The following is a 13,261-nucleotide window of genomic DNA, read 5'->3' as shown; positions in this document are numbered from 1 at the left end:
AGAGACACAGATTGAGATTGCGATTGAGCTGGAAATGGAGATGGAGTTGGAGATGGAGGCCACTAGAAACTTCGGCACAAACAAACTGAAATACTTAAATTTTTTTACGGCCAAAGGTAACGAAACAAGAAGTCGCCACTTGAGACAGCAGCTTCCTATTTGCAAATGGTTTTAAGTAAGATGTAAGATTATTTCACAAAGTGTCGAAAACGAGTTATGCAGATGTCAAGGATTATAATAAATATATATGAATGCGGATATAAAAGAATAATATTGTACAGCACCCATAAAAAGTACATTTAATAGAGAAGTAAACCGAACCAATTATTGTGTGTTATTTAAATTTTTGACAATAATATTGCTTTCGTCACTAATAATTAATCAACATGGCTATCGTGAACATATTAATTCGATTGTAACGATGTTCAGCACATTAAAGTCGAATATCGCTCATACGCCATGTATGCTTGCATAAGTTTTACCTTCAAACTTTTTCTCATGGCTTTCATTCTCACCATCCAACGCCTTTGAATTGAAAGTCTCTGTCTATATTTGAATTTCGATCCGATGCCAATGGCAACCTTGGCGTCCTGTTCAAAACCCTCGAGACCTCAAAAGGGTTAAGGCAGGCAAGGCAACGCACTTGCAGATGCACTGTGTTTTTGCACTCAAATCGAGAGCACTCAATTAGAAACGTTAAGCTAACGACCGTTTCGATTCGATTCGATTCGATTCGACTCGATTCGATCGACGGTACGTGAATCCGAGGGGGATAGCTATATATACATATATATGAACAATATAGGCCGCACCCTTCTTCGATCTGCGACGACAATCGGAAAAAAAAAAAAGTTCCATTCCAGTTCGTATCGAATTAATTTGCCTAAAATGTGGCACAAATCTCAATTGCAGCAGTGCACATCAATAAACAAAAACGCCAGAAAGGAGCAAAAAAAAAAAAAAAAGAAACGAGCAAAGGAGCAAAGGACATGTGAGATTGATGACACAATCGAACAGGTAAGAGCGAGACAAACACATGCGGCCCGCCAGCGGGCGCGACAGAGAGGCAAACGGATGGTGAGAGGGGCCCGCTGACTGCCAAATGGAAAATGGATTTCAGTATTAATTTCGCTGACGACGACGACGGCAACGACGAGGACAACTACGACTAGAAGGTTGTGGATGAGGATGGGGACATGGATACGGAAGATGACGAAGTGGAGCGAAGGCACGTTGGCAACATCAAAAGCGAGGCATATCCGTCTTGACATTCCGTCCGGGCTGCAGATGCAGATGCAGATGCAGATGCTGATGCTGATGCTGATGCTGTAGGATGCTGGCGGTTTCCGGGGGTGTTACATTTTCGGTGCGGAGGGGTAGGGGGGGGGGGGTGTAGATATCCCGAGGATACGGGGATACGGGCATACACGGGGCATCCAGTGGCGTCTGTCCACGGGTATTCGGCATTCCGAGAAATGGAATGGGATGGGATGATGACGGAATGTAGAAATGAAGAACCGGAGCAAAACTGCGGTTTGCCATCACTGCAATGAGCCGGACCCCGGAGCCGGAATCTAACTTCAATGATGGGAAAAGTACAAGGTAGGGGCGAAAAACAACAAGAAAAATTCACGTGGGTAAGCCGAAAGTGATGATGATGGTGGTGGTGATGGTGATGGTACCGCAGTTCCTTCCTTAATCCAAGGTACAAGGTACAAGGTACACAGATGGAAGATATGGTGGTATATCAGAAAGTTTCATTTACAATCTCTTATAAACCATATATATATAATGCTAGAGAATAGTTACTTTTATAGATAATATTAACAAATACTACTTATATTAAATAATACTAATATATTCATCATTTGCTATACGATTTCGTTTGCATTTTATTTAGTTTACAGACACATTATAACCAACTGCAACAGATGAAGGTTAAGACATTCTACACTTTGTACTAAAGTACTAAAGAATTCGCGTTTTCAATGATACATAAGTACGTTGGAATTAAAGGTTTAGCATGTGATTTTAGCACATATTACTGTATGCTTTGTATAAAGTCTGGGATGGTATATAATGGTATGCTTCAGTGCCAAAGAAGGTCGTAAACACTGGTCCAAAGTACCTGGGAGCAACCGCCTAGACACTGTCCATCACTGATCCTAACCATGTCAGCCGTGCTCGCCGCGCTTTCGCTGCTTTCCGTTCTCCTTTCGCGATGCCTCCGCTTCGCTCCACCCTCCTGGTCCATTGGTTTTCGCTTTTATGGCGGCGGGCACACCTATTTTCCAAAAGGATTTCCCAGCATTTGCGGCAAAATGAAGCAACAACAATGTTGCAAAAACAAAAAAAGGGATGGCTAAAGAAAAAGAAAAAGAAAAAAAAATAAACTAACGCCAAGTTGGCTCTTTGTTATTTGGGCGTTTGGCAAGTTTCTACGTTGCCTTACCGTTTTTATACCTTATACCCTTGCAGTGGGTATTAGAACTTGGATTAGGAGTTTCCGGCTCAGTGAACGAGATATTTGTGAACCTAAACCTAAAAAGTCATTTCTGCATAAGCTGTCTGCCTCAACGCGGATTTGTTCGGGACACTATAAAATCAATAGGGATGAATTTTTTGCCTACCATCGTCTTATTTACATTGTGTTGGATTTAGCAAGGTATGTATGTACAATACATATGTTTGGATCAATATGTCATTATAGCCCAAATATGCTGTGTGTCTACCTTTATCATAATTCGAATTGGGCACCCAGCCCAATGATTTCTGGTGTAAATTCTTTAACATTGATTTTAAAAAGAAAAAATAACAGTCTATTAGCCTAAAATTGTTTAACCTTTAAGGGTATACATAGCTTCGTTCCTCTGAGCTAGTCCTAGTTATTTTTTGGCTCTCCTACTTGTCGTCGTGTCGTCGTCATACAAAATAAATGGAATATCTTCGCGTTCTGCTCCTTCAGGCACTTCCTCATCCTCCAGTGGTTTTTCCCACCCAACTTTTCCTGCGGTTCCATCCGTCATGCCTTGTACTTCTTACCCATTTTTTTTTTGCTGTTGTTCTCTGTTTTAGATGAAAAGTGCAAACGGGCTGGCTGGGGAGTCTGTTGCAACTTATGCAAAATATTTGCACCGAAAAGGGTCTGCTAAGAGCGTTGGCGTGCACATAAATTATTTATGAGCATGGGACAAATTGAAATTAGCATAATAAGCAGACAATACAGAAATCACTGGTTTGTTTTTCCCTCAACTCGAACTTTAATTGGATGCATTTTACTGGAGGCGCGCTCGCTTGCGTTCCTCGTAGCGAGCCAAGGCTGCCGCTAGGACCTCGCCCACGGTCCTCTTGCGCCAGAAGAGTGTGCGATCCACAGGCGGTTTGGTGACTCTCGGCACGGGTAGATCCTTTTCGTTCACTTCGGCATTGGAATCATCCTTTTTGGTGGGGGATTGTTGCGAGGCCTCGGGTTCTTTGGGTTTAACGGGCTCTGAACTTTCCGGAGCCTTGTCCTTATCCTCCTTTTTGATCTGGGACAGCTTATTCTTTTCCTTCTCATTCTCCTTCTCGTCTTCTTCATCGCTGGAGTCGTCTATGCTAAAATCAGAATCGGCATCTATGTTGTTGGTCAAATGTGCCTGCGCTGGTATGCTTTCCGTTTGATCCGTTGACTTCGTGGCGTCCGAGGCTGCGTCTGATTTGCTCTTAGTCTGCTCCTCTTCATCCTCGGAGGGGCGACGTCGCCGATAGCTTCGATGCTTGACAGCCTCTGCCTTAATGGGTTTGTATGCCACCTCGTCGGTGGTGGGCGCCGTCTTTGGCTTGACGACATCCTGCTGGGCGGGACCGCCCAACTTTTGTTCGTATAGATGGCGATAGAAGCCGTCCAGATCCTTTTGCTTGGTCACATCGCCAATGGCCTCGAGGTACTCATCACGCTGCTCCTGCTCCTGCATCTGGCGTATGGACTCGAGCTTCTTGCGGTAGGCGGCAGTCACGTAGGTGTCCTTGTCCTTATACATCTCGCCCTCGGCTTCGCGATCCTTCTGCACCTGCCGTTCGATGCGCAGCTCCTTCTCCAGCTTTCTGCGCTCGGCATGCTCCATCAGCCGGCCAATGTACTTTGGTTTCCGCGGCTCCTGGCTCTTCGTCTGCTTGGCCTCCTCGCGTTTGCTGTCCATGTCATCGTACAGCTCGTCGTACTGGAATATGGTTGGATCCTCGGCCAGGGCCTTCTCCTGCTGCCGGCGGGCCACGCGGCGTTCCATTAGACTAGGACCCATGGATACGCCGCCGGTTCTTGGCTGAAATTGAGGAGCAGCTGGGTCATCATCGGTCTCGGAGTCGCTGTTCTCGTCGAAGATGGAGGGCCTTTCGACTCGTTTTAGAGGTACTTTCTTCTGTTGGCCGGGTAAAATAAGGCCATATCTGCACGGTGTTGAAACGGGTCCTTAAAAAACTGCTCAAATTGTTTATTTTTAACAAATTACTTACTGTTTTGCCATTCTTGTTTATTTATGAATAATTAGTATGACCGTCTGAAGCGACCACAAAAATCCCTCAATGGTGCAAAACTGCTGACAGCAACGCTTTACCGGCTAAAAGAACCGTTGTATATCGATAGGAGGACCATTCGATAGTATTAAGATAATAGTTTGAAACACGGATAGTATCACAAAATTCGTTATTTCAATGTGAAACTACTTTAAAACTTGTGCTTTAATCAACTTGTATTTAATTGTGTTTCAATGGACCAATCATTACTTTATTTTCTGTTTTATTGCCAAACCAAGGCTCTTACCCCTTGAAATCATGTTAGTGCAACTCTAGAGACGTAAAATACACATACAAATATGGCGAAATATTGAAACAAATTAAAATAAATTTAAATATAAATAAATTGTTATGTTAATAAAGCGTTTAATTATCACTTAAGGCCTGCTGTTTTTTTTTTATTTATTTTTTTACGCCAATGGAAACATCGGTCCTTAGTCTGGCTACGCAGAAAAATATAGACGGGATCATGATGCTCGGGGGGATCAGAGAAATATCAAAGATTACTTCTGAAGCCGTTCAAGTCTATTCACATGCATAGTGGCAGTTGGGCTCCAAATAATTGGAAGCGATTTTAGTCAAGCCAGCAACCGCGGCCTGCGTCCGGCTAACTATCGATAGGCACGTTGAGCGTAGACACATTCGACAAACGCGGCCACACTGTTCTGCGTCTTTTTCCTTCCGTTTCCCTTTCTTTTCCCTTTTTCACGTTTGCGTGAGTACGTGTACTCCGAGTTTTGTTCAACAAAATTGTATTTAACTCTCTTTTATTTCCTCTATTTGCAGCGGTCGTGTAAAACAGTTTTTGCAAACAAATCCAGGTAAATGCCGCTTCCATTGGACCCGTTTTAAGCGCGAAAATTCAGCCAGATTAGATTGGCGGCGATCGCCGGCCGAAACATGTGCAAATCCACCCAACTCCGTTTTTTTTATTACCCATTTTTTTTTACTGTGGGCCAATGTGCCAAAACTGATCAGTTTACCGTGTAAACAATGCATGAAATGCCTCGCTACATGCGCTATATATATGTATTTTTTTGGTTATAATTTTTTTAATGTGCAAACGAATATGAAGTGAAAAATTGGCCAAAGTGTGTGGCACAGTGTTGTTGTGCATGTGTGGGTGGGTGTGAGCGGCTTTAAATTGTGGCAAAAAGTTGGGCATTCAGTTGAATCGAATGCACGACCGAAAACCGGCTAAATTAAACAAATTTTTACGCAGTTTAGTTGGTAAACTTACCCGAAATAGTTGTTGTTTACAGCCACTTGTACGCACACACACACAGCCGCAGAAACACAGACAGTATCATTTTTTTTTCTTTGCTATTTTGCACGTGTTTTACTTGCTGTTTCTGCTTCTTTTTTTATTCAATGTTCCGTTCCTCGCTGATTTAAAAAGTGAAGTAAAAAACTGTTAAAAATCATAATCAATATTAAAAAACGATTCGTCGTCTGTCCGCGTGAATTTCCGAAAAGGCGCCACGCCTCCTGCCCTCCAGAAATCTAGAGTATTATAATAGTAGCCACTTTTATTGAATACTTTATTATGCTCATAATGGTTCATATGTGTTAGGGAAACCTTTTTCCAATAAGTCATATGCCACACTTGTATAGGCTCCATAAGTTGATATGTTTTGTTTAGGTGGTCAATTGATCTGTTCTTGTAGTACACATAGTTTTACGTACTTTTCAAGTTAGTTTTTCATTTAATAGGGCTTAAGCTTTGTTAGCCAACCTCATAGTACTACTTATATAGTAGTTATATGCAATTTAGTGAGATACTTTTTTTTAGTAGGCTCTGAGCACGTTTTGCTTGGTTTTGTAGACTGATTTTATAGAGCAATGGGGGTGGCAAAGTCTGCACTTTCGATTAAAGCCCAAGACATCATCTTTTTTTTTCTGTGATTATTGCCTCTTGACTAATTGTGTTCCCGAACATTTTGCAGCCATGGTGCGTATGAACGTATTGGCCGATGCCTTGAAGTGCATAAACAACGCCGAGAAGCGTGGCAAGCGGCAGGTGCTGCTGCGTCCCTGCTCCAAGGTGATCATCAAGTTCCTGACCGTGATGATGAAGCATGGCTATATCGGCGAATTCGAGATCGTCGACGATCATCGTTCCGGCAAGATCGTTGTCAACCTGACCGGTAGGCTAAACAAGTGCGGCGTCATCTCGCCCCGCTTCGATGTGCCCATCAACGACATCGAGAAATGGACCAACAATCTGTTGCCCTCGCGTCAGTTTGGTTACGTTGTGCTCACCACCTCTGGCGGCATCATGGACCACGAGGAGGCTAGGAGAAAACATTTGGGAGGCAAAATTCTCGGCTTCTTCTTCTAGAGAAACCAAGTTCGCATCGTAGAGAGTCTGTATGTGCTGCTAAGGAGTTTGATATGTAGATTGACGTTTTATTTCACCGACCATGCAACCAACTATGTACTTTGTGCACAGGAAACAAGGGGCGAAAACGCTGCTACGTTCATTCAGAAAACAAACGACGATGAATGTTCACAAAGTTACGCGAAATAAAATGATTGATACATAATAATTTTAATAACGATTTTGTCTACGATCCATATACTATGTTAAGCGGTACAGTGATAAATCAATAGCGACAGTAAAACGATCTGTTAACATAAAACCCAATTTGTGTATAATATAACCTCGACCGGAGTTACTTATAGCTGGATATTGTCAATTTTATGGCTGAAATCAAGACAATTAGGATGTTAAGAACGCGCCATGCGGTTTCTTTTGAGGTGCTTAAAACACGGTTACGTGCTTTCCATAATGAAAGTAAGGGCCAATTGTTCCCACTCTTGACACCTTAAAGCCAAAAATGATTAGACCATCATAGTTTTGGTATTCCCACCTAGGTTTCTTATTATTTGTTAGAACTTCTTCACCAAGAAAACCTCAATTACTGTCAAAAATTGTTTATGAAGCAAATAATGCTTGTTAGAATTTGTTGTAGTTTCTATAGAACAAAATGTACATGTAAAACGTACATTTACATGCTTCTTCAGGTTTTCAACTGTTTTCCAGCACAAGTTCCGAATTTATGCTGTAGATAACTGCTGCAATTTTTGAGTAAAAATTTGTTTTAATTATGATAAAGTGTATTCACTCGATGAGTCAAATTTGATGTTATCTCAAGTTATCCCTAGGGAGTACTAGGTTTTTTATGAACGGGTGTTGGGTTTGTGATATTCGTTTTTAGGCATTACTTGTTATCAACACTTAAAGTTTTTGCGGGCAAATTGCAGCCCTCGAGTTCAGTGCTGCAAAACTCGTCACAAACGCAGCTCAACTAATTTTCGAATCGTATCCAGCACTATATATTCATTAAAAATCCATTGCATACTTTGTGGCTCATTTGAAATTGACTGACTGTTAGATTCGAATTGATGGCACTTGGAAATTCAATTATCCGATCAGTATCCTGACCCAAATGAGTCTCCTGTCTAGAGACAATTGGCATTATTAAGTACAATTACATTTTATATCGACTACCGATCGATATCGCCGTTGCGTGCGGCTTAGAACAAATATAATTGATGAGCAGCCCACGCAGCGTTATCTATGTACTTCATATTTGTGGGAGACCCCAACTACAACTACAACTGGGCCACCATTGTGGCCAACACGCCCCTCAACACATTTCCTTATCGCAAAGGTAATTGAAAGGTCGGGCTTAGCCCAATATGGCGGTGTTTGCCCATATTTCGAACATGGCATTCCGCACGACCCATTCCAACTGATATAACTAAAACCACGGAAAAAGCCTCCCGATTACCACTTATCAGTCTATAAAATAATCAAATTACGCCACAGACAGCACTTTATAGCATAGCACTCATTGTTGTTATCACAAAAATAGTGTCCACTTTTTAAATAAATAAGAGATTAAGGTTTTCTAAACAAACTGAACATGTTTTAAGTTTTTTTTCGCCTTTTTTCTTTAAACTTAGAAAATATTCAGCATAAAACCAAATGACCAACTGTTTTCTGTTGCTGAAAACGCTAGCGAACAATAATTATCACTTTTTTTTGTACATTTCGCCTTTGTGAAAATTTGCAAAAAATGAGGAAGATTCAATTTTTTTAAAAATGCGATATCTAAGATTGGGTTTTTTTCAATAACTTGGCTAAAAATTGACTGACAGCTAAAAGAATTACTTTTTTTTACTCCTAATTACCTATACTAACTATAAATATTACTTTTTAACGGACTTTGTAAAATTAATTTTTGGCCAAATTTTTGCATTTTTTGTAAGAGGTAACATCATCAAAATTTGCAAAAAATGGCGAAAAATTAGAATTTTCCTTTTTGAATACAGTTCGATTAGGAATTTAATTACGAGTTTAACGAGGTATGACATTCCATATTTGAACAATTTTTTACGAATTTTTTCGCCAAAAAACGGATAATTTTTGCCGGGAAATCAGAAGAACGAATATTTGAATATATTTGACCTTCAACCTGAAATATTTTTATTTTGCTTCCAAGCACTTTTGACAATCATAATGGTAAGTTAATTGTTAAGCAGAGAGCAATTAATTATTTTTTTTTTTAATTGAACTGTAGTTATCGCTATTGTTTCTCCCGCAGCTGTATATGCATGTACTTGTTTTCCGGATACATCGAACTGCCGACAATTGGCCAATCGTGAATATCACAGGCATTTCCCACCCATTTTCCATTGCAACAGCAACTCGGCTGGGTTTTCATTATGGCAAGTGCGTTTTTCAGCCAACCAATAATCATCGATCTGGACCCGGGAATTGGAAATGGCTATGTGAATTCGAATCACAGCCATCGAAAGTCACCGACAATGACATTTGCAACGCCCTCAATAGAGAGTCAACCGTCACCGGCATAGAAATCTGGCTCCGACTTGGGATTTATTGTAGAAACGTAGCTGTCTAGCTTTTGTGCCGCTTTGGTCTGCCTTTGGCCGCCATGATTCAGCAGAAGCAATCTCTTTTTGCAGCTGTTGTTGCGACTGATGAACAATATGAATAGAGCGTTTTTCTGTACAGCTTGGCAAGCGAGCTCAGGTAGAAACGAACTTTAAGTGCTCACTTTCTGGCATCACGAAGATGGATTGCTCTTTCTGCAACTTTTGCCATAAGAAGGCCACTTAATAAGAGGGATCAGAATGAATCCCTGAATGAAATAACATAACAACATATTGCGCATACGCCATGTTGTACCTGATGCATTTTTTTTAAAGCCCTTTCTTTTTGGAAATTGGAAATTTTCTTTGTGCGCGTTACCAAGAAGTGCGAACAGTAAGGTCCCATTGTAAGGGACCAATTATGTATGGCTAGGCCACCATTGTGTGTGAACTGGAGTAATCGTATCCGTTGGCAACGGGCGCAATTAGCAGACTGATAATGATAATGGCGCGAGCCCAATGTGGTCGCTATGAGCCATCCAAGTCGGTTATGCCCGGCCGATTCAGTAAACAAAATGGCAAACAAAAAAAAACTAACGACGTAACGTGCGCAGCAGCGATCAGATCGCACCACTTGACTTTGAGAAAGGGTTCTGTTTCCAGTAGGTTCCACGGGCAGTAAATAAACTGCCTCGCAGCTGCTGGGCCACATGTACATATGTAGATAGCCAGATAAAATGTACAAATGTATGTATGTATATAACCCGGAGGAACTGGTTCTGGTGAAAGAGATTCGATCCGATACGCCGAAGACACCTCGTTGGATGCGACGCGAACTACACGTAATAGTTGAAACGCTGCGATCACAAAAGGGGGTTCAAATCAGGCAGATCGTATATATTTATATACATATATATCTGGGTATACCGGTAGAGTCAAGACCCGTTTAATATGCGAGACATCCACGTCGACTAGAGGACTCTCGCTTGCGCTTAACATTGAAATGGATGGGTGGTGATGGTGGCAAAACGGGAATTGTGCACTCGGTTACTGTGTCACCAATCCAACAGCTGTTGTCTGCACTGCAATAAAATGCCACATCAAAGTAACAAAGTTACAGAATATGTGGAACAACTAATAGGTAACTACAAGTACATGTTAACAGATTATTAACCGGGTTTAATTAGACATCACATGTAGATTTGTATACTGTGCACAAGTCACTCGTCATTTCTTTCAGCGAAGCATTCCTGGCATTCTGATTCAGTCTATTTGCAATTTCGCAATTGCCAGTCGCAGACGGTGATAAGTCGCCCGCTGCTATTTCTTTCCATTTTTTTTTCTTTTGTGGAAATGTTTCCCCGGATGATAAGACCAGAGGTTTGAGGCGAAAGTCCGCCCGCCACCCCCTGATAAAGACCCACGTGCTCCGTACAATCGTTTATTGTGGTGAATTACAAAAAAAAAAAAGCACACAAAATATACGTAAAAAATAATCACTTTCCGCTTAGCGTCTGCAGGTGTTTATCATCTTATTTTTGGGTGGCGCTGTTGCAGGGAAAGATGCCTCACAGTTTCTTCTTCTTCTACGCTCTAGGGTTAATGTGTAGGATATATAATGTAGTATATGTATTGGTTTTAGTTGAACGGGGGGTTTGCGATTCGAATCCACTCCCACTCGCCAGGAGCGGCCCCGTTCAGCGAACAGATAGCCTCTTTAGGAGGTGGTCTCGAAGTACTCCTTGGACTTGGTGGGATCGGCCACCATGGTCTTCTGGCCGGGCTTCCAGTTGGCGGGGCAGACCTCGCCGTACTTGTCGGTGTACTGGAAGGCCTGGACGAGACGCAGGGTCTCCTCCACACTGCGACCTACGGGCAGATCGTTGACGGTGATCTGGCGCAAGTTCTGCTTGTCATCGATGATGAACAGGCCGCGGAAGGGGATGCCAGTCTCCTCATCGAGCACTCCATAGTCGCGGGCCACCTTCATCGACTTGTCAGCCAGCAGTGGAATGTCCATGCTGCCCAGACCACCCTGCTTCCTTGGCGTGTTGATCCAGGCCAAGTGGGTGAACTGGCTGTCCGTGGAGCAACCGATCACCTCGCAATTGATCTTGCGGAACTCGGCGGCGCTCTCCGAGAACGCAATGATCTCGGTGGGGCACACGAAGGTGAAGTCCAGCGGGTAGAAGAAAAGCACCAGGTATTTGCCCTTGTAGTCGCTCAACTTGATGTCCTTGAAAACACCGTTGACGACGGCGGTGCCGGCGAATGCGGGAGCGGGCTTCTGTAGCTGGGGCATCTGTTCAATGAATGGATGGCGAATTAGAGACATGTTTCTTCAAACTAGCGAATAATTAACAACAAAGTGCTCTGAACTTAGTCGCCTTCTTTTGAGAACTTCAATTGTAAATCCCTCATATGGTCCCCTTGAAATCTCGCTGTGACTGATACTTCCTCTTTCGACCGATACGCATCTTATCTTATCTATCAAGATTTTTTGGGCCCCACAAAAAACAAAAATTTCATCACTCTAACCTCGGATTATTACAAGATAACCGTTGTTTAAAAAAATTGCATTTATAGAGGCTAGTGAAATCATGGAAATTAATATGAATAGATACTGTTAAAGTATTATGATGGGAAATCAATATTATGCTAGGCCCTTAGAATGAAAATTGGAAATATTTACGAAATTCTTGAAATTTCTCATATGCAATATACCTATTTTGTAGTAAACTTACTATTTTATAACCTTTAATCTTGCCTATGTAACTTCCAATTGGTTTTCAATTGTAAAGTAGTTAACTTGATGCTAATTCCATACTAAAAGTCTCTATAAATCGGAGTTCTAATGGCGGCAATTACTAACGATTAAGGGCAATTACCCTTGACTTCCAGATATTTCGCCACAAACTGGAAAGATCAAAGAGGAGAGTAGAAAAGCTGAACTCTACAAAATGGCCGCCGAGCGAAGCGAAATGGAAGAAACCCGGAATAATAAATTAGCCAAATTTTTCGACTGCTCCCATTTATGCGATTGAATTTATTGAACTGTCGGCACGTTCGCGTATTTCATGTAATGGATGCGAATTAATTACAAATCACAAACTTATTTCTGAATTGGCAAATATTTTCCTCTAGTTTTGATTTCATTTTTGTGCCCTTTTTTTCGCCGGCTCTTCGCGTGTACGTGTGTGTGTAAGTGTGTGCGACGGACGTGCCAATAAAGTGGAAAAAAAAGAACGAAATGTGAAGAAAAAAACTATGCTCTCGGTGCAAAAAGTTGTGAAATAATCTCGAATCTGCCGACCGAACATGAACATCATTATCTTTTGCTCATCGAAAAAGAACAACAACAGCAACAACAGCGATGCTAATTTCTAATCTTACGCTCCGCAATTTCTCGCCGACTTTGCCCAGAATGAGCGACCTGTTCATCGCCCAAGGAACACTCACTTTAAACAGTTATATTTTTTCTCTTAGTAATTCTCGGTAATTGCTTGACTTCCGCGTGGGCTTCCTCTTGTTCGTTCTCTCGCAGCTTCAGCTTTCGCACAAACAAACCTTTCGGCACGAGTTGAAATTCGCGAATGGATTGAAATTAAGCGAATGCTGGTCGACCAGGGCTGCCGCAACACGGATACCGCTTGCGATAGGCAGCGCCGATTAACGCTGCTCATCGATATTTTTTAGCAAGTGCTTAAAGCGCCATCTATCAACTATTGGCGTGCTTTTCAAAAGTGGATTCTACATTTTAAATGGTAAGTTTTAATATTCAAGTTTTAAGATAGTAGCGCTTAAT

The 13,261-nt window shown here is 41.9% G+C and overlaps 3 protein-coding genes and 1 long non-coding RNA gene across 13 annotated transcripts; 1 reads left to right on the top strand and 3 right to left on the bottom strand.

Moving 5' to 3' along the window:
- Window positions 1-1,870: 1,870 nt before the first annotated feature.
- CG15747 (uncharacterized protein) lies at window positions 1,871-4,562 on the bottom strand. 2 transcript variants are annotated; one of them, NM_001298276.1, is made up of 3 exons: window positions 4,495-4,562; window positions 2,453-4,428; window positions 1,871-2,362 (listed from the first exon to the last, which is right to left on the bottom strand). In NM_001298276.1, exons 1-2 carry the CDS (start codon window positions 4,503-4,505, stop codon window positions 3,276-3,278), a joined length of 1,164 nt encoding a protein of 387 aa, NP_001285205.1. In that variant the 5' UTR covers window positions 4,506-4,562; the 3' UTR covers window positions 1,871-2,362; window positions 2,453-3,275. The 2 variants fall into 2 exon arrangements, with proteins under 2 accessions (NP_001285205.1, NP_727694.1); NM_167364.2 differs by having other exon boundaries at window positions 1,871-4,428.
- A 612-nt stretch (window positions 4,563-5,174) lies between these two features.
- Window positions 5,175-7,243, top strand: RpS15Aa (Ribosomal protein S15Aa). Of its 5 annotated transcripts, none has more exons than NM_167362.3 (3): window positions 5,175-5,269; window positions 5,341-5,375; window positions 6,501-7,107. In NM_167362.3, exon 3 carries the CDS (start codon window positions 6,503-6,505, stop codon window positions 6,893-6,895), a length of 393 nt encoding a protein of 130 aa, NP_727692.1. In that variant the 5' UTR covers window positions 5,175-5,269; window positions 5,341-5,375; window positions 6,501-6,502; the 3' UTR covers window positions 6,896-7,107. The 5 variants fall into 5 exon arrangements, with proteins under 5 accessions (NP_727692.1, NP_001162738.1, NP_727690.1 ...); NM_001169267.2 differs by having other exon boundaries at window positions 5,242-5,273; NM_167360.3 differs by having other exon boundaries at window positions 5,242-5,277.
- A 1,779-nt stretch (window positions 7,244-9,022) lies between these two features.
- lncRNA:CR32636 (long non-coding RNA:CR32636) lies at window positions 9,023-10,506 on the bottom strand. The gene has a single exon (NR_133522.1). It is a non-coding gene; the product is annotated as a long non-coding RNA:CR32636 (long non-coding RNA).
- A 379-nt stretch (window positions 10,507-10,885) lies between these two features.
- Window positions 10,886-13,056, bottom strand: Prx2 (Peroxiredoxin 2). 5 transcript variants are annotated; one of them, NM_001298274.1, is made up of 2 exons: window positions 12,850-13,056; window positions 10,886-11,758 (listed from the first exon to the last, which is right to left on the bottom strand). In NM_001298274.1, exon 2 carries the CDS (start codon window positions 11,756-11,758, stop codon window positions 11,174-11,176), a length of 585 nt encoding a protein of 194 aa, NP_001285203.1. In that variant the 5' UTR covers window positions 12,850-13,056; the 3' UTR covers window positions 10,886-11,173. The 5 variants fall into 5 exon arrangements, with proteins under 5 accessions (NP_001285203.1, NP_727689.1, NP_477510.1 ...); NM_167359.2 differs by having other exon boundaries at window positions 12,916-13,056; NM_058162.3 differs by lacking the exon at window positions 12,850-13,056 and adding an exon at window positions 12,345-12,481.
- Between the last annotated feature and the right edge of the window lie 205 nt (window positions 13,057-13,261).

Source organism: Drosophila melanogaster, chromosome X, assembly GCF_000001215.4.
Source record: "Drosophila melanogaster chromosome X".
Classification (NCBI taxonomy): domain Eukaryota; kingdom Metazoa; phylum Arthropoda; class Insecta; order Diptera; family Drosophilidae; genus Drosophila; species Drosophila melanogaster.
This window is presented reverse-complemented; position numbering and strand designations above follow the sequence as displayed.